Raw genomic sequence first — 25,323 nt, 5'->3', positions numbered from 1 at the left:
GAATTTAATTGTTTGAGAAGCTCAGTAATACACTTCTTTCAGTTAAAGTTTTCATCAATATACGCCCAGAAAATGGGAGCATTCTACCCTATTCGCTGACTTCTGCTCAGGTGCTACATCAATTGTTGGTATGACTCTGTATGTTGTAACAAAACTGAATATAGTGTGTTTTTCTCAAAATTTAGGAAGATTCCATTTTCTGAGAATCACTTATAATTATTTGGAAAATGTCACTTACAATTTCTACTGTTGCTTTCTATCTGATGGGAATTATTATAACACTAGTATTGTCTGCAAAAAGTACCAATTCCGTTTGTTGGGTGTTAAGTGGAAGATTATTCACATATATGAGGAATAGGAGTGGACCCAAAATTGAAGTTTGTGGGACTCCCATTGTGATCTCTCCCCGGTCGCTCAAACTTTCTACCCTTCCAACATGTTTGAATCATTCAGCACACTTTTTGCATTTTGTTTTCTATGTATGATTCAATCTAGTTGTGTGTATGCTCATCAGTTCTATAAAACTTGAGTTTTTGTAAGAGAGTAACATGATTTACACAATCAAATGTCATGGAAAGTTCACAGAAAATGCCAACTGGCAATATTTTATTACTTGAGACTTTTACTATTTCATGAGTGAAGGTGTAAATAGCATTCTCATTTTAGCAACTCTTCTTGAATCCAAACTGTGATATGCTAAGTAAACTGTTTCTACTCAAGTGTGAGACTACTCTTGAATACATTACTTTTTTGAATATTTTGGAAATATCTGTCAGTAAGGAAATTAAACAATAATTCTTTAAGTCTGTCTTGTTGCCTTTCTTATGAAGAGGTTTAACAGCTGCGTATTTTACCCTGTGTGGGAAAAATTCCCTGTTCCAGTGATGCATATTGCATATGTAAATTGAATTTGACAGTAACATCTCTTTCTATATATTCATCATCTCATGTCACCTCTTTTAAAACAATGTATCCTATTCTCATTAATAATTGTATGAACCTGCCTCAGAGTGGTGAAGTACAATATTGTTTATTTACATTAATTGTGCATCATGAGGTAGAGCATTAACAATTGGGTAAACATTAATTATTTCAGCCTGAAAACTGTATACAAAAATGTTATCAATCAGTGTCCTACTATCATGCTGCATATGAGTTGAAAAATTGACTACAGAAATTAAATTGAAACGCCCAAATATTGATGATAGGTCATTTTTCCTGTCCCTATCTTTTTAAAAATCTACTTTGAAATCTACCCAAACTGCTAACTGTTCTTATCTGACAGGTAGCTCAATAATGCATCTAGATTTCTCATAAATAACTGAAATTTCCCATAGAGGAGATCTGTAGGCTGTTAAAAGTGTCAGAGAAGTATTCTGCAGCAGGAACTCGTAAGCACATGCGTTTAGATTGTGATCAACAAAAAACTATTTGTTTCAGTGATTGTTGACTTCGTGTCCAACTTTTACATACATTGCAACTCGTACATTTTCCATGATAGTATTACTTGGAAGTGATACTAGTCTATAGCCCCTGATACATAACTTTTCGATCCTAGTTATTATGTGATATTCAGAGACGCACAGAACATCTAACATTCAGCTGTGCTGCATGACCATTGTAGCAAGACTATGTTGGCTAATGTTAAAAGGCCAGCTAAATGAACCATCCAGACTGTTGTTCCCACAGTTACTGAAAAGATGTTAATCATCTTTAAGAAGCTCCACCAATTACCCACCAATGTTGTTGAACCTACTCTATGGCTATCTATGTCATTTAGCCACACAAGCCAAGCCACAAGTTTCGGGGGATGTGTTATTTAAGCCGTGTAAAGTGACTTTGCCTCCAGTGGTATTATTAGGCTTAAAACTTACATTTATGAAATTCATTTGACCCCAGTTCCCGGTCTCGTATCCCCACTCCATTTTCTCAGTTCACGCACGCCCTCCCACAGAATTCGCTGGCACAACCTGTCCCAATGCCAGTGTCTCTGGCAGAAGTCCACAGGTTGGGGATTTTTCTCTCTCATACATTCTTGAGCTTTCCGTGCTTGGACATGGTATATTAGAGTATGAATGCTTGGAGGAAGCAAGCTGTGGTTGAATGGAGTACTGTGGGGTTTGGAGGGCAGGGCCACCCTGTCATGCAGCAAAGCAAATTTGGAAACAGTTAAAAATTTCTCAGAAAAACCAAGCAACCACCAACTTTTGTAATAATGGTCAGTTTACAGCATCTAGAACATGTCAATAACAGAAAAAATGTATTGTAACATTTAAAAACTATGTCCAAATTTTATATCAGTTGATGTCACTTAATGTTAAAGTAAATGTTAACTCACTTTCCAGACACTCATGAGAAGATATCATTTTCTGAAAGCTGCTGGACGTACTAAGTGGATGCCCCTTACTCGTTATGTTTCGAGTCATTCTCAACCAACTGTAGAAACTTTTTGGATTAATAATTAATTCTTCTACGTCCCAGTTATCCAGTACTTCCACCTTTCCTGCTGTCTCAACTTTCGCTTCAGCAAAAGAGAATTGTCTTACAGGCAGGAATCCATTACGTCACCTAATGTACATCCGACAATCTGATGAATACACATGCTGTGTACGAGCTCAAGTTGCTTCCAGTGTTGCATGCAGACTTAAGAGTGGACATTTCGGCCATTCAAGTATGGGGTGATTGAATGAGTGTGACAGAAGTCGAATGCAGGTGCTCCCTGCATCCAAAATGAATATATTACTATCTGCCGGACTTTTGTGTAACTGTATGCTGCAAGCATTTCAAGCAAGCATAAATGCCGGATGCAGACATCTACTGCCCCCTCCCTCTTCCCCCCTTCCACCTCTACATACCCGGAAACTGCGCCCCCCCCCCCCTCCTCCGTATTATGTCACTGCAGTATCATCTCCAGTTTTTCCCGTTCACTCCTATCACCACAATTCCCACCTCCCCATCCTGGCTAGGCATGTGTCATCCAACCCCCACTCGTTCCCACCCTTCAAACTATTCTCTCGAGCATTCCACTCTCTTGCCATCCATTTGTGCCCTCTTTCCTTGTTTGGTTCCCTCGCAGTATCATTAGATTTAATCACTCGTCCTTTTCCTCCTTGTGTGTGTGTGTGTGTGTGTGTGTGTGTGTGTGTTTTTTCCTTATGCTGTTTGTTTCTTGTGTTGATTTTACTGTGTAAGTCTGTATGTACTGTCCATATTTAGATAGACTTCTTTCAACGTATTTTGCGGAGTTCCTAATTTTGCTGTAAATCTACAGGTGTTGCTGATGTCCACCCATTTTCACGTGAAAGATCAGTTAGTGTGTCAAAAGAAGCTGAAGATGTGAAATACAGGCCTGGTAAGTTTTATACCTGAGAGTATTTGGTGATCTGTAACTGTCACTTTGCAAGCAGAGATGGACTAGAAAATGTGGCATCTGTTTTTGATGAAGTTAACATCAAACTTTTTGTTTGTTTGTAAATGATTAGACTTATATAAATTTAAAGGGTTGTTGTGCTATGAACATAAATGCAAAGCCTCAAAGTTTACTTATTTTCTAAAAAAGAAGTGGTGATTTGGGAGTTTTTTGACTCTATAATGTTTGCTTTTGCAAAAATTTCGACCCCCCTCCCCACAAAGGTCTCTCCTTGTTTCCTTCTTTTGGCTGTGTTTAAGCTTCCAGCCGATGATGGTTTATTTTGAGAATCAGCGGTATTTTCCCACTGGTGAACAGAGTGCTTCTCTGATTTGAAGTGTTTATCAACATTATTCTTCTTTGCCCATCCAATTTGATAATTATGAAATCTCCAGAATTTTGATTATGACCTTTCATTGCCATTCATAGCTGTGTGACCCATGCTTGACAACTCTACAGATAGCACTGGGAAAATACTTGGCGTAAGTAGAACCAAAAATATCTCTATTTGCACAGCTAGGGGAAGAGTTTCAGTGTGGTCTAAAAATATTTATAGATTTTGTTTTTCAGTCACTGTAATGCAGAGTTCCAGACTAGAGTATTGCACATGTGTTCCATATATGCGTGCTATTTATACTGGTTTTTGTGTGTGTGTGTGTGTGTGTGTGTGTGTGTGTGTGTGTGACCCAGGACAACCGGGAGATCAGGGAAGAACCCAGGAATTTTTTTCATCTGGGAGAAAACTGGGAAAAGCTCGGGAATTTTTTAGAATTCTGGGAATTTTTTAGAATTCTGGGAATTTTTCATTGTTTTAGTCTTCAGTTACATTTTTGTAATTTTGACTGGTGAGAACCGATACTCTAACAAAGGATATTATTGTACCCCGCTACTGCAGAATAATACTTCAACAATAAAAGATAAACGAAAGAAAAAAATGAAAATAACTTAAATTGCAAAGGAAATGCGCCATATACAACAACGACACACACTGCTCATGCAAGCATCTGCCAACAGCAAAATGTGTCAAAGGCTTTAGGAAGACTATACAAGCTTCATAACAACAAGTTGCCTCCGATGAACGTGAAGTCATAACTGTTTACATTAGATTTGTCTTAGCATTTTACGAGCGGGCTCATGCGCATGTGCAGTTGAGTCTTGTTTGAGCAGGAATGTGGCTGTTGGCTGTGCAATCAGTTACAGCAAGCAGCTAGATGCTAGCGGGAAAAGGGGGTGCCAAATTCATATTCTTGAGGAAAAAACACTTGTTTCACAAAGCGCCTAGCATTCAGCGCATGTTTGTCTGTCGATTATTCGTATGATTTTGAAACACTTCCCTGTTGGTTTTTGAACACATTTTAAGTTGATTTCGGTATAAATCATTAATCTATTTTTGAATGCGTGTATAGTGTGCGTGATGTCTCTGTTAGGAGAATCCTTGTCACATCTAGAAATGAACTTTCTGGAGACACAAGGGGACGGGGCTATACGAGCTGAGCGGAGTAAAGCCGAATGGATGAATGCCAATGACTGTTTGATTATGTGGTTGATTGGGTTTGTGAATGATCCGCATTGTTACAATTACTAGCGAAATCCATAGATTCAGACTACCAGAGTGGAAATAAACGACTGACAGGAATAACAGGTGAGAAAGATTACGTATTATCTTCTCAGTGTATCCAAGAAAACGAATTTATGACAGAAAATTTTTGGCCAGATTGCTACACTAGTAAGGACCAGTTATACAGTCCCTGGCTAGCAGCCACGTAAGTTCTATTCTGTAAGTAATGCAGAAAATGTGTTGTACGAACTCGTAATAACGCCTAACCGGAAAATAATCGTGGAATAACTAAACCTGTGATTCTGGCAGGCTTGGTGAAGTTAATCGGTGAACAAATTTTGACAATGACAGGAATAGCTGTAGAATTGGTGATGACAAGATTGTTTGTTAGAACGAGGAAGGATAAGATGATTCCAAATTTATATAAAAATTTCTTAATACTACTTTTAGATCTCATTCTTGAGAAGCTGGTGTGTATGAATGAAATGTGAAACTATTTCCTAACATAAAGATTTTTTCTTGTAGCAGGCCTAACAAGCATTTGATATTGGTACTTCGGGAATTAAATTCTGTTATATTATAAAAATGTCCATTTGTGCCAAAGCAGTCTCGTTCATTTGGTGCGTGTTACAAAATTGAGGCAGTATTAGAAAGACCTATTTTGTTTTATCTAGCAGACAGCGACAAAATAGACATAATCAGTTCGAGAAACCACACCAGTCTTGGGTACTATTTGTGTTAACAGCTTTTTGAATATTAGATAATGATATTTCGATTTTTCTTGTAGCAAAACGTTTGACAATCTTTCACAGAAAGGAAAGCACGCCATGTAACGCTGTAGCAAAATTAGAGAGAAAAAATGCTACAAGCTAAGGATTGAAGAAATTTGTACTTTCTTGCTTGTCTCTTGTCTTTATTGGTTTTATGTATTCTATATTTAATTTCATTTCACAGAAAACAGCAAGTTATTAGCTAATAGGCAATAAAGAGTGCAAATGTTCTGAAGAGTTCTTGTTCTCCTAATTACAAATAATCCCATCTGCTATCGAGGTGGTGTTTTTCCAATTTCAAAAAAAGAGGAGCAGGCTGCTACTACCAAACTGGCCGACTGGGACCAGGAGAGGCACCACAGGACGTTTCAATTTCCACTGTCCAGAATGTAGTTTGATGGCTTCCATTAGAAAATATACACGTTTCCATTCCACAGAGCGAAATACAGTGACGTGCGATAGAAGAATGCTTTATGAAGAGGTGTGGCACTACACTTTTGCATACATGTCGTACATTTCCTCGAACACACGCTTCATGTTTCAGACTTTTCAGAAAGATGTGCACTACAAGATGAACATATTTTTGAAAATTCGATTATTTTTAGTATTTACCCGGTTCGCAAATATCGTAGATCCGGGACTGTCTGAGTTATAGTGGGTAGTCTCCATGTGACCCGTGTTTACATTTAGTGATTTTGCTGTTTTCTGTTTGTTTACTCTCATGTCAAATGAAAGCAAATTGGATATCTGTATCCGGGAGCTATCAAGTGAATTAAAATACATTCACATGATTATGGAAGGCTAAAATATGTCATTAGTTTCATATTCTATTTTATTTCCACCTTTCTGACAGTCAAGCATTAATCGCCTTCAGAACAATGAAGCTATTTTTGTCTGTTTGCTAATGAAATTTGGCTTTTATTAACCTGTTCCACAGAGGCAGTCAATGTAGTTGAAACGAAATGTGTAATTCCACACTAATGGCTAGTTTCAACTGTTCGCTGCATTTCAAGGGCACATTTTCATCTTCTAGCACAAAAGGCATTATGCCATAATAAAGAACCAAACATGATATAATATAGTACTGGTGCTTCAAGAAAATTTACATCCCGAAAACCACACTGAAAAGCTTAATATCAGGTCAGGGTCTACTTCATTGGGAATCTGGACATACGAATGTCCCATTTAAATGTGCACACTTTAGTATGGTTCATGAAATTCCAATGCTCTTGGAGTATCCTCTGATGTCTTGTTTCTTTTATGACATAATGTATGATCATTCAATATTTTTACACGTACGTATATATGGGCTTCCTATGTCATGGTAGCTGCGCAAGTTCGGTGTCACCTGTTATCTGCGCTCTCTTGCAACTGCTGAAACAAACCTATTTCTAACAGGTTGCAGGAAAATATTGCAGATGGCTGTTTGAAAAGCGTTACTTTCAAAGTAAATATCCTTTTATGTAAGTTGAACTATGTGCGAGAATCTACCATGAATTTCTTAAATCACAGAGTGTTTGACTCTCATTTAAAAATCAACTCTTTGATGATGAGCCATTTAGAAGAATTTTGAACCCTGAAGATAAGACATTTGTCATTATTAAAAATTTTACTGCCACATTTGTGTGATATATCTTGAAGTGTAACACACACAAAAAAGATCAACATTATATGTGAAAGCTTAGCTTCTCTTGCAGCTTATTAACCTTTGAGCCCAATATTATATGTGGAAGCTTTGCTTTTCTTGTAACAACACTATGTGTATTAATTTAAACTATTAACTATCCCTGTTTGTGTGTTAGTGGTACTTAACAGGGTGTTGCTGTTGGCGGACTACATCACGTGCCCTATGCTCTGAATATTTGCTGTCATCAGCTGGCGAAATCACATGACATGATCTATGACTGGCTTACAGAAGCGCATCGCAATCTCGATTTCAATGATTCGGAAAGTAACATGCGGTGTTTGGTGGAATTCCAATGTATACTTTCGTTATACGAAAATATGCAGCGTACATGTTGCTGCACATCAAAGATATTTCCAAAATGTGTCTTTTTCTCTGAGTTATGTTTTCAAAAGTGCCAGGAAATTGTACACCTGTGTCTAAAACCACAACTATTTAGAGGATTAACAAGGGAAAATTTACTGTCACTTAACACAGAAAAAGCTTGTTTTCATCCTGGAGAAAGTGTATTTTTAACCTGGAAATCCGGGAATTTTTTTCCTTGTCCGCGTATATGCCCTGGTGTGTGTGTGTGTGTGTGTGTGTGTGTGTGTGTGTGTGTGTGTGTGTGTGTGTGCGTGTGTGTTAGAGAGAGAGAGAGAGAGAGAGAGAGAGAGAGAGAGAGAGAGAGAGAGAGAGAGAGTGGATCCCAAAGCCAAGTGAGTGGACATCACTGGCTTTCAATCTCTGACCACATAGGCTGTGAATTTGCAGTGTGCGCATGTGTGTTACAGTTTGCTGCAATCAGGGTTGGACAAAATGTACACAAATGATGAACAATGAATGAAGATAATTTTGTTTGTTATTTGTGAATGACAAATAGTATTCAAAACATTATTCAATTACATGGATAAGACATTTATTTCTCATCTGTAAATAAAAAGTGTTATGAACCATAGACGAGTTTGAAATCAAATTACATTTATTGCTCCAATTCTTTGTCATTTATGAAACATATGTGCCTTTTACTTTTAAATTAGTTTCGAGAACAACTCTTTATTTAAAATGCCTCATCAGAAACTTGATTCGATTTTTGAAGATTTGCCGCTGTGACACTGAAGGAAATACATGGTCCAGTCACATTAATGTGACCACCATCTGTTAAAATGTCAGTGTGCAATAACTGTTCACAGATGGCATATGGCCACACTAACAATGGAGGGCATATAAAGTGGATCAGGGGGATGCAGAAAACAATGCAGTCATTGTTGAAATGCAGAAACGGAGTGATGTATTGGACATCCAAAACTGTATGGTCATTGACTTTCAGGTCAAGAGCGAAAGCATTTCCAAAATGGCTAAGTTTTATAAACTGTTTGCGTGCTGCTGCAGCGAAAGTATGGCATGGATGGCAAAATGCCCCTGTCCAAAACTGGTGTCGAGGCAGGCCACAGATGATAGGTGAAAGATAGCAGTGGAGGCACGTACGGGCAAACAGACATGCAACTGTTGAACAACTGACTGCCCACGTGGACCAAAGGGCTACCAACAGTGTTTCGTTAATGACCATTTAGTGAATGCTACTGCGTACAGGCCTGCGAAGCAGATGTCCGATTCATACAGCCGTGCTAACTGCTGTTCATTGGCAACAAAGAGTGGAATTTGCCTACCAACACAACTCTTTAGCAACAGAGTTCTTACTTTGTTCACTCATTTCGTAGAACTACAATCACAACCCAGTTGCATATTTATACCAACAAGACACCAATATCAGATAGTGTTATAGTTCAATTCTTTCATCTTGGCGGCTCGCGCATGCCCGCCCAGACGCGGGAGATTGCTGCGTTGCCAGTTGCACACGACGCACGCGCCAAGAGAAGCAGCGCCATAGTATAGTATAGTTTGCAAACTTACGTTTAGGGGGGAGCACGCAGTTCAAGAAGTAAAGCCACCACCGCCGCATTAACCCTTTCGCTGCTACAAAGACATGCTCCCTGCATTCCGCACTGTGCGCGATTTTGTCACTGCGCTGCTCGCCTGTGCAGATACATGGTGTTCCGACTGCTTTGACACACTTGTCATTCGATTTCACAAAAAGTATTTGGCCCAAAAATTTGATATTTACACATCTTCTTGACTGATACCTTCCCCCGATAAATGACTTAATTTTGTTTCGATGTTCAACACAGTTATTATGCAGCATTAAATGTGGTAAACCATTGCACGAAATTTTGAAGAGTTTGCAGAGGTAAAAGTCCATAGCGTATACTTTCCGTATGGTCGATTTTAGTTGCCACAATGTTCAGAAAGAAATTTGGACAAGATGCCTAAATTTAATGTAAAATTTACTGTATAACAATATCTCATTTAATTTAAGTACCACATAGGTGTCGTATGTAATATTGAGAAATATTCCATCTTTCGCGACTGTAACAAAAGTTTTATTTACACCAGCGTGATGAGCTCTGACACCACATTCAATCACATCGCAGATGTGTTAGATGGTTTCAGATCTGGCAAGTTGGGGGGCCAGCATATCAATTGGAACTTGCCACTGTGTTCCTCGAACCACTCTATCACACTCCTCGCCTTGTGACATTGTGCATTATCTTGTTGAAAAATGCCATTGCTGTCTGAAAACATGATCGTCATGAAGGGGTGGATGTGGTCTCCAAACAGTGTACGATTCTCTTTGACTGTCATGGTGCCTTGCACGCACTCCACTGGAGCCATGGATACCCACGTGAATGTTCCCCACAGCATAAAGGAGCTGCTACCAGCTTGTATCCGTCCCACAGTACAGGTGTCAAGGAGCTGTTCCCTTGAAAGACGACGGATTTGCACCCTCCCATAGACACAATGAAGAAAGTATCAGGATTCATCAGATTGTGCAACGCTCTACCCCTGTGCCAACACCCAGTGCCAATGGTTACATGCCCATTTCAGTCATAGTTGCCGATGTCATGGTGTTAACATTGGCACGTGCACGGGCCGTCAGCTGTGGAGGCCCATCGTTAGGAATGTTTGGTGCACTGCATGTTCAGACAAACTTGTACTCTGTGCAGCATTCAAGTCTGATGTTAGTTCCACTATAATCTGCTGCCTGTCCTGTTTTTACCAGTCAGTGATGTCCGACATCTGTAATGACGGGTGGCCGCCCAACCCAACAATGTCTGGATGTGGTTTCACTTTGGTTTTGCCATGTGCTGAAGACACTCACCACAGCAGTCCTTGAACACCCGACAAGTTATGCAGTTTCTGAAATGCTCATGCCGAGCCTCCAGGTCATTATAATCTGCCCTCAGTCAAACTCCGATAGATTGAACGCCCTTTCCATTCTACTCACAGTCGGCATGCTCACTGATACTACGAGGTGCATTCAAGTTCTAAGGCCTCCGATTTTTTTTTTTCTCCGCCTGGAAAGAGATAGAAACATGCGCATTGTTTTAAAATGAGGCCGCGTTCATTGTCAATACGTCCCAGAGATGGAAGCTCCGTATGGCAGATGGAATTTTACCGCCAGTGGCGAGAATGAGAACTGTTTTAAACACTTAAAATGGCGACGTTTTCCTTACTTGAACAGCGTGCAATCATTCGTTTTCTGAATCTGCGTGGTGTGAAACCAATTGAAATTCATCGACAGTTGAAGGAGACATGTGGTGATGGAGTTATGGATGTGTCGAAAGTGCGTTCGTTGGTGCGACAGTTTAATGAAGGCAGAACATTGTGTGACAACAAACCGAAACAACCTCGGGCTCGCACAAGCCGGTCTGACGACATGATCGAGAAAGTGGAGAGAATTGTTTTGGGGGATCGCCGAATGACTGTTGAACAGATCGCCTCCAGAGTTGGCATTTATGTGGGTTCTGTGCACACAATCCTGCATGACGACCTGAAAATGCGAAAAGTGTCATCCAGGTGGGTGCCACGAATGCTGACAGATGATCACATGGCTGCCCGTGTGGCATGTTGCCAAGCAATGTTGACGCGCAACTACAGCATGAATGGGACTTTCTTTTCGTCGGTTGTGACAATGGATGAGACGTGGATGCCATTTTTCAATCCAGAAACAAAGCGCCAGTCAGCTCAATGGAAGCACACAGATTCACCGCCACCAAAAAAATTTCGGGTAACCGCCAGTGCTGAAAAAGTGATGGTGTCCATGTTCTGGGACAACGAGGGCGTAATCCTTACCCATTGCGTTCCAAAGGGCACTACGGTAACAGGTGCATCCTACGAAAATGTTTGAAGAACAAATTCCTTCCTGCACTGCAACAAAAACGTCCGGGAAGGGCTGCGCGTGTGCTGTTTCACCAAGACAACGCACCCGCACATCGAGCTAACGTTACGCAACAGTTTCTTCGTGACAACAACTTTGAAGTGATTCCTCATGCTCCCTACTCACCTGACCTGGCTCCTAGTGACTTTTGGCTTTTTCCAACAATGAAAGACACTCTCCATGGCCGCATATTCACCAACCATGCTGCTATTGCCTCAGCGATTTTCCAGTGGTCAAAACAGACTCCTAAAGAAGCCTTCGCCGCTGCCATGAAATCATGGCGTCAGCATTGTGAAAAATGTGTACGTCTGCAGGGCGATTACGTCGAGAAGTAACGCCAGTTTAATCTATTTCGGGTGAGTAGTTAATTAGAAAAAAAATCGGAGGCCTTAGAACTTGAATGCACCTCGTACATATACCATGCATATGTCTGACTAACAGTGATTCCTCACCAGGTGACGTTGCTATCTCCTGGATGGGTTCATATTGATAGTAGGTCGATGGTCAAATGTTCTGGTTGGTCAGTGTGTATAACTCACATTATTCGTTGGACACAAGCTACACAACTTAACACTTGTTTCTTTGTCATCTTTCACTATTCCTGGACTGTATACAAAAACATCTAATGTGGCCCTCCTTGTTACATCAAAAGCATTTCACGCTCGATCTCCCGAGTACATTCTGCCAGTCTCTCCCGTTTCCATAGGGATCTCTTGACAATTGACCTTGTCTTTGGTCATTGTACTCCACACTCTCATTGTGCCTGACTAAAGGTCAGGTGGCTGGTCTTTGACATAAGATGGCTCTTTATATGTTATTTAGGATTAAATGTTCAGTAATATCGTCAATGACTTGCCACTCCCTAAATATGGGACTCAGGGCCTTAATGCTCTGCTTCAGTCTGCAAATATTATCAGCAAGTAGTTCTTTTAACCCTTTGTCTTTACTGTAATGAGAATTGTATCCACAGTAATACCGGCTTCCTAAGATTGCCTCTTTCGGTAAACCGCAACAACACCTCCTAAACTTGTGTGGCAGTTACAGATAACAATTCCTGGTCACTCATTCCCAACATCTAACTCTTATTCTAGAGAACCACCACCATAGACAAGAAGTCAACTATATTTGAGTTGTCATTAAAGAATAGTGTAATTGTAACAAAATCCTGAAGTGGGTTGGCAGTTTTGTTTAGTATCATAACTTTGTCCCTCAGTTATGATAATTGGTCCACATTTGGTCTTTGTACTCTGTCTTGCAATTTACCTTTAGCCCCCCCCCACATACTCATGTATCTGCTCCTGTAATTCATCAACCCAACCAACTGATGATTCACTTAGGAGTCTGTTTTTCTGTTCCTAATTAACACTGGCTACACACTTAATGCTTGGCAGCTAATCCACCCTTGACCTTTGCACTCAATATTGCAATGCACCAAACCTTCCCCCACACATGCAGTTACCCCTTCACTCAACTCATTTAATTGATATCTCAGTTGTTCGGTACAGAGCACCTGTTCCTGTCGACTAAATCCTGCAGTCTATTTTGATAATGCTTTATTCTAGCTTCAAGTCTACCATTAATCTAGCTTTAAGTCTGTGCTAGCATTGGGGCCACTCCACTCTCACCCTTTTAACCATCTCATGTGGGATCATGATCAGAACTACTGTCACCTGTCTTAGCCACTAAAGTTACTCAGTTACGGTGCCATCACCGTTGCCTCCCCTGATCCACAACTCATACTGTAGCTCCTATCTTCTCAGTAGCTGGGGATTTTGTATGAATCCATCACACGTACTGGAACACACCAGATAGCTTTAGACAGGTTCCTTAAGAGTCTCTCAGGACAACCCACCCCAGTCTCCCATTATGAGTAACCACTCTCTACAGCTATCAGTCCTGTTTTGCAATCCAGTGTAATGTGATTTGGGAGTGGAGCACTAGGATTTTTCTATTATTATTATTATTATTATTATTATTATTATTATTATTATTACGTTCCTTTCTTTGTTAAGAACTTCTAATTCCCAAATCTCAAACCTGCGACATCCGTGGAAGTAGGCTGTACACCAGGTGCCAGAGCTAGTCACTGCTTGCGCGACGTGACTGTGACAGGAACAGCAGGACCGCCAGAGCACTTGTGGCAGAATCAATTGGAAACAAACAACCTTGCTCTGTAACAGAAAACTAAATAAGTAATATGCTAGGTTTCAAGCACTGTCTGCTTCTGTCAGCATTGCTAAACTGGCAGACTGGGTCTTTACAAATGCAATCAGTAAAACAATAAACTGACCAAGCTTATAAATTCCCTAAGTAAAATAAACATTATAAGCTCTTGTTAGGCACACTATTGAGTGATTTTAAAAAATTATTAGACTCAGAAAAGTCTTCTGATAATGAAACATTGCTTAGAATTCACTATTAAGTGATGCCACATGAAGATGTGATATTTACAGCCAATAATTCTTCGATGAGCAGTATACTCCCGTGTTACAATTAACTGAACTCTTTAATAAGTGAACCTTGGGCACCAATCTTAACTATGTTGGACATGAAGCTTCACGGGCTAGGGACACACCACACTAATAGCAGGATTAATTACATGTGAAATATGTACCACCAAACACCAAGTTAGCAATGATGATTTCTAGCACAGACAGGTTAGTGGCCACTGATTCAGCCACACCCAAACCACTGTCCATATAAAATGCTCCTTGACCTATCTCGTCCAAATGACTGTAATGTGACTTAAGCCTTCCACTGCTACAGACATTCCCTCTACATTCACCGCAGAGCGTGGCTTTGTTAGGGCTCTACTTCTTGCCAGACGCTGTTACCTGTACTGAGAGATGACATTGTGGGCACTGTGAAATACTTGTCATCCTATTTTAAGAAAACTATTGAGTGGGAAAAAAAAATATTTTTGCACAGCTTACAATCTGACATCTTTGCTTGATAAAGGATTGTATTTCTTTTTGTTATATACCATAGTTACACCAAATTAAGCAAAACATTGCATGATATTTTAATGAGTTTGCAGAGGTAAAAAGGCATTGCCTAAACTTTGCTAATGATTGATTTTAGCTCACACAATGCAGTGTATGAAATGTAGGTATGAGGGTGGTTTGAAAAGTTCTTGGAAAAGAATAGAAAAAAGCACTTACATCACTGAAACTTTTTTTTATTTTTCAATGTAGTCTGCTAGTAGATTAATGCACTTGGTCCAACGATGTTCCAGTGCCTTGATCCCATCTTGAAAATGAGTTTCCTCCAGGGCTGCAAAAATAGTTGTCAACTCCAGCTATCAATTGTTTGTTTGAAGTGAATCTTCATCTACCAAGAAACATTTTCAGTTTTGGCATGAGATGGAAGTCTGACGGAGCCATATCAGGTGAATAAGGCGGGTGTGGCAACAATTCATACCTTAGTTTGTGTAATTTTGCCATGGTGACGACGTGTGTGGGTGTGCGTTGTCTTGATGAAAGGTGCTTTTCTAGCCCACCCCACTCTCACACTCTTCTTTTTCTCAGGATCCACAGATCAGGTCTCTCTACCTACTCCATTTTTCCTCATTCTTCATATCCCCTTTCATTCTGCACTTTTCCCTGTACTTGCCAATTCTGTTCTATCTCCTCCCACTCTTCAGGCATATCCTCCCACTCCCACATTCTCCCATCTCCCTTTTGGCTGAAACATGTTTCACCCTCTTATCCTTCTCTCTGGGCTTCTTTTGCTCGCTTCTGGTCCACTATTATTTCGTACTTCTCAAGTGTGTTCGTATTTATTTTCCTTGTACTCTTGGTTTCTTATTCAGTTTCTGTGAAGTGAATGTGTCTATGGCTTTACTAATTTTTTTACAAATTTGTAGGTTCTGTAGACATCCGCGCGTCTCCATTTACAAGATCAATTAGTGTGACGAGAGAGACTGAAGCTGTGATACACAGTAAGTTGTACACTTGAAATAATTTGGTGAACTGTGATTATTATGCAAGTAGACAAGGTGCTAGCGCATTGCATCTAGCGTTATTAAACCTGTTCAGAATGTCTGAAATTTCATTATTAAGATCGCATTAGTCAAGCGACATAAAATAAAATAACTTTCATCTCAGGAGAAATCCTTCGTTGTTTTTGGAACAACTCATGAAATTGGTACTAGCTATTTTTTAATTATGTGTCTGTGGAAATTATGATCCTGAAATACTACATATGTACGTGGGAAAGCACTCCGCACATATAATCTTTATAGCAATTGCATGTCATTCTGAAATGAGCATGGTGAATTTATAAATAGAATCTTTACCAGTAAAATGTTATGATTGTCTTCATCTACTTGCCTGCCCCTTCGCCCTTCCTGTTTACTTCCTCATCTCTTCTCCTTTCGTCCCTCCTGTCCCTTTGTCCTAATATGCATTCTACCTTTCTTTTTGTACTCATTTCACCACACAACGAGATTGCTCAGCATGTCCTCTGCTAACTAACCTATTTCATTTTCATTTTCCTTCATGTCACTGTTTATGCTTTCACCCTTCTTTTGCATTTGATATATATATTTTTTAAGTAGATCTCTCTGTTATGTTTATTTGTTTAGAAAGAGTTCAACATTTGCAGTGTTTAAAATTTTGTTACATATCCACAGATACTGGAGATGTCCACCAACCACCATCTAGGGCATCAGTTAGTGTTACAGCACGGACTGAAGATATAAAAGGTGGTAAGTTGTGTTCTTGAAATTAGTTGTTGACCTTTAATTTTGCTGTGTTTAAAGACACAATGTGTTTTTAAACCTAAAGCAAGAAATGCATTGGTTTTGACATGTAAAATAATCTTTTGTAATGTATGTATAGTCCCAGCTCATATCTTAAGAATGAGCATTCAATGGAAACCATGATATTCTCTTAACACGAAATGTTATTAAAAATTACTCATTTGGTATCACTAGAACAGCTTTGCTTAATTGATAATAATCAAAATTAGTTTCATAATGATTTTGTACTGTTTTAAAGACATTTCTAATTTGTGTTCAATTTGTGATACATAAATTATAGAATAAACTACGAGAGTTGACTGAAAAGTAATGCCTCCACCTTCATAACTCTTCATCAGTTGGCAGCATTGGTATGTTCTGTAACCTCTTCTCTACAACTCCAGTTGGCGGGAAGCCTTAGCATTGAATGGTTGTGTTGTTACAGTGTAAAGTATAGAACCCTGCGCAAACTGTCGGTCAGTGCGATTCAAATAACGTGCAGTCATTGAATACTTGACAGCAGAAGGTGTCACCCCAAACGAGATTCATCAGAGGATGAAAGCAGTTTATAATGATTGTATTGATGTGAGTAGTGTACGTCTTCAGGCAAGTAACTTTAAAGACACTGAGGTGGGAACATGTGACCTGCATGACAAATAAAGAGTTGGACATCCTGTGACAGCAGCCACCGAGTTTCACAAGCAAAATCTTGACAGATTGATTCAGGATGATCGTTGTATCACTCAGAGAGAAATTGCAAGCACAATTGGCATTTCACAAGAATGTGTGGGTCACATTATTGCTTTGCTTGGCTATCGGAAGATTCGTGTACGATTGGTACCCCAGATGCTGACCACTGAAATGAAAGTGCACAGACTTGAAATTTCCCAGGAACTCCTCTCATGTTATGAGAATGAAGGTGATGCCTTTCTCCATTCAATTGTGACAGGAGACAAAACGTCAGTCTATGGAATATCGACACAAAGACTTGCCCCAGAAAAAGAAATTCAAGACACAGCCCTCAGCAGGAAAAATCATGACCACAGTGTTCTGGGATGCAGATGGTGTTATCCCTGTTGATTTCCTTGATTGTGGAACAACAATAAATTCAGATCGTTACATCACAATGCTGTGAACTCTGAAACAACGGCTAACAAGGGTCCGAAAGGAAAAGGGAAATATTTTTCTGCAGCATAACAATGCCAAACCACACACTTCGCGCGCCACCACAGGAGAACTTCAGAGAGTGAATCTCACCACCGTACGGCATCTTCCATACAGTCCAGATTTAGCACCATCTGACTTCCATCTGTTCCCGATAATGAAAGACAATCTGTGGGGACACCATTATGTTTCTGGTGAAGACGTTGAGAGAACTGTGAGACTGTAGTTGCAGAAACAAAGTGTCGACTTCGTTCGTGACGACTTCAGAAAACTTTTCCATCGTTGGCAGAAATGTATCCAACTGGCTGGTGATTATGTGGAAAAGTGAATATTGATAATTAAAGTTCACAGTCTAAAGATTATTTCTGCGATTGATTTATTAAACTATTCCCATCCAAACCCAATTAATGAAGGTGGATGCATTACTTTTCATTCAACCCTCATATATATATATATATAGGCTGCTCCTGCTTATCACTAGATTAGATAAAAATTATTGGAGAGGTCAGTGATCATTCATGACATTCACAACCAGTGTTGTCTAGATCACATACTAATTAATCTTAGTATGACCCCATTCAACATGCTTCAGATCAGAAAAAAATAAAGGATACACAAGGAGCACTTTAAATAAGCGATGTTCAAGCTGGTTATCAGAAACTTCCAAAATCTGGAGATATACCAAAGCAAACAAAGATGGACAGTGTGTATCTCGTCAAACATAATGGTAAGTGTCAAACAGAGCTCTGTGACAGGTGACTATTGAGAGGTTGTCGTGAGGCGGTGCTTCAGCCAAGTATGGACTGGCATACTAATAGAACATTAAACAGGTGTAGTCATAAAATGAAACATTACAAAGCATTTATGAATTAAAAACACAAGAACTTACTCTCTCCATATACAAAATAAGAAGTATCAAATGTGATTACACATTAAGGTGTTCGGTAGGTCTCTTGTCTCAATTATTATTGTTAAAAACAGAATTGTGAAAAGTAATATTCACAATCACATTCCAAAAGGAAAGAAAGAGAAAGGGCATGGGATGCATCTGTTTTGTTAATTAACGTATTGTAAAAGTCAAATGTGAATTCACTCATTAGAAGTACTGAGAAGCACTATGGCTTTAAATTAAATGGAGATAAAAATATAATCCTTACAGACACTGTATAGAATACAGATAACATGGATGCTTGGAAAGCCATTTATGTGTGTGTGTGAGAGAGAGAGAGAGAGAGAGAGAGAGAGAGAGAGAGATAGATAGATAGATAGATAGATAGATAGATAGACAGAGAGAGGGAGAGAGAGAGAGAGAATGACTGTGGTATTCGATTTTTGGCAGGTGTGCTTTTTTAGAACAAGGAGATTCATTGCTTTTCGATTCGGAACTTTCCATTTTTGTCTCTGGGTCATACCCATATACCTAAGTTTTCTCTATGGCTACAATTGTGGACATGAAGCCTGGATCTGAATGAAGACGATCCTTCAAACTGTGTGCAGACTGACACACGATTTTTCTTCTATTCATCTCTCAAAAGTCTGGAAACAAATTTTACACTTACTCATCACATTTGCAAATTATCAGTTAAAATGCTTTGCATGGACCTGTACAAGATGCTAAGTTTTTTGGTAAGCTATGGAATAGTTATTAGCCTGTTTGAACGAACAATTTTTGCCACTTCTTACACATTTTCTTCTGTTTTTGAGGTTGATGGATGTCCTCAATGTTGCTCATCTAATACCGACTCATTTGTGTATTTAAATAGGTCATATCACTGGCAAACTGTCTTCAGAGTTACAGCATTATTGCCATACAATACTTTCAACAATTCATGTGTTTCTTTGACACTTTCTTGAAAATTGAAACATAACTTAATGTTCACACATTGTTTGAAATCCATAATGTGCAACAGACACAGTAAACACAACCTCATTGTAGCTTCTCTGGGTGCTGACTGACAAGTCAGTACATTTTCCAACTTGATGCTGTCTATCTCAGTGGATCAGACTAGCAGAGAAATTACATAAAATGGTTTTAGTGTCAACTGTGGCTGCTAAAAAGAAGTATATTCACCATATTTTTTTCTGCCGGCCTTTTATGTGTTATTTTACTACTTTGGAGTCATGGTGTGTCTATGTTATCGTCTAGTAGATAAAAACAAAACATTATTTCAGAGCATGGCTCTGTGGAGATCTGTTACTAAAGATTGAACATAAATGTAAATGTGAAAGTAAAATAACTAAAGTAGAATACCTCCAGTGGTCACAGACTCCTTTCTCTGTCATGATACGTCACATATAAACCGTCTCAGTTTGTGACTACTGGGTGAACAGAGATGATGTCTAGAAACAAATATGTGCAAAGAATGTATGAGGTGTGTTCAAAAAGTATTGGGAACTTTCATTTTTTGGAAGTAAGTTGTTTTATTTGTCTGTATTAATGTTACCTCATCAGAGTAGTCCGAATCAGATATTACACTCGTATGCCAGTGCTTCTCCAATCCCTGAAACACTTCTGCAGTTCGATCCTTGGGATACTACTTAGCTGTTTCAGCAATGTGGTTTTTATCCCATCTATGCTTGTAAAATGACTGCCCTTTAAGATTGTCTTTACTTTCTGGAAACAGAAAAAAATTATGTTGGGGCCATATCTTTCAAATGTGAAGACTGCTTCATCATTACAGTGTTGTTTCTTGCCAAAAATTCACGAACAAGCAATGAAATGAAGTGAACATTAATGAACAGTTGCATTTGGCAGTAATTTTGCTATTACACATTTCATACCCACAACATCTGAAAAGACTTCATGGCATGAGCCAATTGAGCCAGTTAATACACCATCATCAGCAACTTCTCCAATTGTTATTCGGCGCTCGTTCATACTCATTTCTTTCACTTTTGCCACATTTGCATTGGTTGTTGCTGTTGTGTGGGGGTGTCCAAAACACTTGTCGATTTCAGTGTCATCAGTGTCTTCATGGCCATCTTGGAAATGCTTACACCACTTGTAAACCCTTGTTTTACTATAGCAGACCCACCAAAAGCAATATTCAACATTTCTAATTTTTTTTTTACATTTTTCCCATTTTTTATAGCAAAATTCTCGAATACAGTTTTAAAACAAATCAATAATTGATACTCGCAACCCCACATATGTAACCTTTTTGACAACTAATGACGTACTAGACATCTAGTATGGCTACCATTGTATGGCTACATTTCAGAAATGTTTACCAAAACAGCAATGAAACATCTGACTAATACAACCCTAAAATTAAAAAAATATTACCAGTGCTGTTTTAATGCACCTGTTATAACAAAACAAAAGACTATTTCAGAGCAAGTCTTAAAGCATTGTAGAAATCTTTGGTTGTGTAGATGAATAGATGTGTTGGTGTAAATATCTCCAGAGGGACACACATTCTTTTGTGTCAGGTTTTTATAGCATAGTACTTTGTACACATTTATATAATCAGGTGACATGCTGAAAACAATATGTGCAATGATTACGTTGCAAACAGTGGCAAAATTGTGCATAAATAACAGTTTACTTTAATTACTATGTTACATTGTGTGTGTGTGTGTGTGTGTGTGTGTGTGTGGGGGGGGGGGGATTCAGAGAGAGAGAGGATGAAAGGAGTGACAGAGGGAAAGCAAAGACTTTTGGTATGCCAAAGCAGTGGGTTGTTAAGATTAAATCTGTTACATATTATAGCTGAGTAAAAGTTGAAGTACTACATTGGTTACCGAGCGACGTGGCGCAGTGGTTAGCACAATGGAATTGCATCTGGGAGGATGATGGTTCAAGCCCCACGTCTGGCTATCGTTATTTATGTTTTCTGTGATTTCCCTAAATAGCTTCTGGCAAATGCTGGGAAGGTTCTTTTAAAAGGCCACTGTCGACTTCCTTCCCCATTCTTTCCTAATCCGATGGGACCGATGACCTCACTTTTTGGTCCCCTCTCCAAATCAACCAACCAACCAGTATGAGATTTTCACTCTGCAGAGGAGTGTGCACTCATATGAAACTACCTGGAAGATTAAAACTGTGTGCCGGACCGAGACTCGAACTTGCCTTTCACGGGCAAGTGCTCTACCATATGAGCTACCCAAGCATGACTCGCGATCCGTCCTCGCAGCTTAAATTCTGCCAGTACCTCGTCTCCTACATTCCAAACTTCACAGAAGCTCTTCTGCAAACCTTGCAGAACTAGCACCCCTGGAAGAAAGGATACTGCAGAGACATGGCTTAGCCACAGCCTGGGGGATGTTTTCAGAATGAGATTTTTGCTCTGCAGTGGAGAGTGTGCTGATGTGAGTATCCTTTCTTCCAGGAGTGCTAGTTCCGCAAGGTTCACAGAAGAGCTTCTGTGAAGTTTGGAAGGTAGGAGATGAGGTACTGGCAGAATTGAAGCTGTGAGGACAGGTTGTGAGTCGTGCTTGGGTAGCTCAGATGGTAGAGCACTTGCCTGCGAAAGGGACAGGTCCCGAGTTCGAGTTTCAGTGCAGCACACAGTTTTAATCTGCCAGGAAGTTTCAACCAACCAATACATTGATTATGGTTTAAAATAATATATGCATATCTGTGTACTGACAGCTGATACAAACTGTTGGTATGATGGGTCTGTTAGATTTTGCAAGTCAGGCTATTCCATTGTTCATTTAGAAAATATCATGGAAACATGTAAATAACCAATTTATGGTAATTGTAGGTTTGAATGTTTATGAATGAAACAGTTGCAGTCCAAACATTCAATTTTGTATACACTTGTATTGTGTAGTGGGTTTCTTTATGTTGTTGTTATAAGTTACTCACTGGCCAGTCTTGCTGTCAGTAGTGAAAGACACATTTAGGACTTTTGATTTGAAGAGATTACAAATCTGATGTGAAATACTACCCAGAAATGGGATTGTATGGAAGATCTTTCTTTGTGTTTGCATTTTGTGCTTTAATTGTTGGGCTATTATAGCTATTTGCAGTGGCTGTTTGTTGTATTATTTCCATTTCTTGTTTGTAATTAACTTCAGAGAGTGGCAGTTCGACTGCTCCATTGACCATGTAGTGGAATGCTACTATTTTGTGGGCTGTGGGGTGACGAGAGAGGTTTTATGAACGGTAGTCTGTGTCATAATAGGTTTTTGATAAATTTCAAGTTGTATTATCCATTATTCTAATGGTCAAGTCTAGAAAGTTTATGGTGTCACCTACTTGGTGCTCAACTATGAACTTTACATTTTCATGGAAGCTGTTTAATAATTGGTTAACTCATTGATATCATTTTCTGTGCCTTTGGTTAAAATGATGACATCATCTACATATCTGTAGTAAAAAAATATGTTTTTGAGGGTGTGGTACTAGAAATTTCATTTGTTTGCATACTATTCATGTTTTTCACTTGTACATGAACCATGACTCGGGTTGCCAACTTTTTCAGGCAAAAATGTATTTTATTTCAAGGAGAGGTGAATAAAAAGTATATTTCTAAAAATGCAGTATTTTCAAAATTGTACGTATTTATTTACTGAAATACAAATTTCTCATAAATGTGAATTTTTTGTTTGTTTCAAAAGTTTAATAACTGGTGCTAAATTATAAATGAAGAGTTAGTGGTGCTACATTATGAATAAACAGTTGCTTTTTTAATTAAATTTATTGAAGCTCTGTCTCCCTCTTCTCGCTGGTGTGCACAAATGACCATTAATTCGATTTTGTTCAATGCTGAGGTGACGTGAACGGAAAGCATATAAGATAAATTATTTTTAATTTTTAAGTGACTTAATCGCTTGCTTTTTATGTAGGTACTGTCACTTTTCAGAAGTATTTTGTTTCGCAAGAAATATTTGTCTTCATTCATTAATTTTCTTGACTTTATTTAATTAATGTTGTTTCATAGTGTGAAACATCCTTTCAATATTTTATACGATATTGAATTTATCTTGAGGATCACTTTTTATTTAGTCATATGATTTCTTTCATTCCCACACCACTGAGCATTTAGGCATTGTGGTCACGACATAAAGATCACTATTAAGAAAGCACCTATTCATAGACATGGATGAAGAACTAAACTAAAAACTACTTACTGGCAGTCAATAGAAAGCAGGTATCAGAATTGCAATAAGAGTGACAACTGGTGATAACAGAATGCAGTAAACAATAATGACTTAACAGGGTCAAAACAATTGAATGTTACACATTAGTACTGAATGTGTCAGATTGCTTCTACAGTCTGGTTTCACTCCAAAAGAATGAACGAATAATAATCCCACAGATATGTAAAGCTATGACCATCCGAGTCAATTGTTTTTAATTGTTTGTTCCCATCACTAGTCCTCCGCCTCCTCTCCCACACCTCTGGCCACCTCCACACATGCCCTCCCTCAAACTTTGCTGGTTGTCCACCCCTCTCCCTCACTGCTCTTGCCAATGTCTAACCTACTTGTGCTATATTCTCTTTATTGTTGGTTTCTTCTTCAGTATTTATTCTTTATCTGCCCTGTTTGTTGTAGTATTTTGTATTTACTGCTTAAATATATTTGTGTGTTTTTTTTTTTAATTTATATAAACTAAATTGAACAGTTTTGCCTTTTAAAATTTTGTTACAAATCCACAGGTGCTGAAGATGTCCGTCCTTCGTCAGCCCGAAGATCAGCTACTGTGGAAATACAGAAAGAAAGTTTCACACATAGTAAGTTGTGTTCCTGAAATTAGTCGATTATTTATTATTATCACTATATGAAAACCCAAGCTGCTAATTCACTGCATCTAGTTCTTGTAAAACAGTCAAGCTTTCTAAATTTTCGCTACTGTGCGGGTGTGAAACAGAGTATGAGACGACGGGCACCACACCAGAGGATGGCCAAGCTGGATGCGTACAGCGGTCGAGGCATCTGTGGCATGAGAGAGGAAAGAGAGCCACTGCAGGTGTGCATGGCCCGTAGATGGAGCACTGGAGGCGGCGTGGACTGCAGACAGAGTGCTCGATGAGGCGTTGATTAAAAATGGAGTGCCAAGCACCATCTCGGCTTAAATACTGGACCTGATCCATCTGAGGACCAATCTCAGGGAGTGCCTGAAGAAGACATTGAGTTGACCGTCAAAATATCGTGAGAATGATGCGAATAACAGGCAGTAGACCCAATTATTCAGCATATTGCTGGGAAAACTGGAAGAATTATGTGATAAATAACTTTATACAATACTACCAGGAGAGTAATTTCCATAAGATTGGAGCATTCGATTAACTTCATACCTGTGCTTTCATTTGTATGAGTATTCATATGGAAAATATGAGAGTCACGAGAATGCTAAGAACCTTGACTGGCAGCCTCTGGATCAACTGCAAGCACCCTTATTGTGTGAGGCTTATTCAGGCCAGCAGTTCTCTGCCTGGGTGGATTTTTTATGTTCATAGCAAACTGTGGGGTCAGAACAATTTTTACAGCTCAAATTTGTCCTTCTGGTAGAATAAGGAGTGCTAACACTCAACTAATAAAAAACAGCTCAAATGGACAGATCTCTTGAGGAAAACACCATAAGAATGATGGCAAAGAAAGTAACAGGGCATAAAATTGCCAAAATTCATTTATAGTAGTAAAGAGAGGGGAGAGAGATTTCAAAAACATTCACCCTTTCTACACATGTAAAACTTTAGAAGCAATAGCCCATCTTTGAAAGGAGTCAGACAACTTTGAAACAGCTACACTGCAAATTTCAAAGCTTTTAAGTTTGAAAAAAATTG

The 25,323-nt window shown here is 39.0% G+C and overlaps 1 protein-coding gene across 8 annotated transcripts in view; it reads left to right on the top strand.

The window, feature by feature from the left end:
* Positions 1 to 25,323, top strand: part of LOC124722596 — a 356,119-nt gene that overhangs the window by 139,364 nt on the left and 191,432 nt on the right. For all 8 annotated transcript variants that reach the window (XM_047247733.1, XM_047247734.1, XM_047247735.1 and 5 more), the window contains 4 exons: positions 3,272 to 3,352; positions 15,545 to 15,619; positions 16,313 to 16,387; positions 24,196 to 24,270. In XM_047247733.1, the coding sequence (XP_047103689.1) occupies positions 3,272 to 3,352; positions 15,545 to 15,619; positions 16,313 to 16,387; positions 24,196 to 24,270 (306 nt within the window). The remainder of the gene's footprint in view (positions 1 to 3,271; positions 3,353 to 15,544; positions 15,620 to 16,312; positions 16,388 to 24,195; positions 24,271 to 25,323) is intronic.

The sequence above is a fragment of the Schistocerca piceifrons genome, chromosome X, assembly GCF_021461385.2.
Source record: "Schistocerca piceifrons isolate TAMUIC-IGC-003096 chromosome X, iqSchPice1.1, whole genome shotgun sequence".
NCBI classification, from domain to species: domain Eukaryota; kingdom Metazoa; phylum Arthropoda; class Insecta; order Orthoptera; family Acrididae; genus Schistocerca; species Schistocerca piceifrons.
This window is presented reverse-complemented; position numbering and strand designations above follow the sequence as displayed.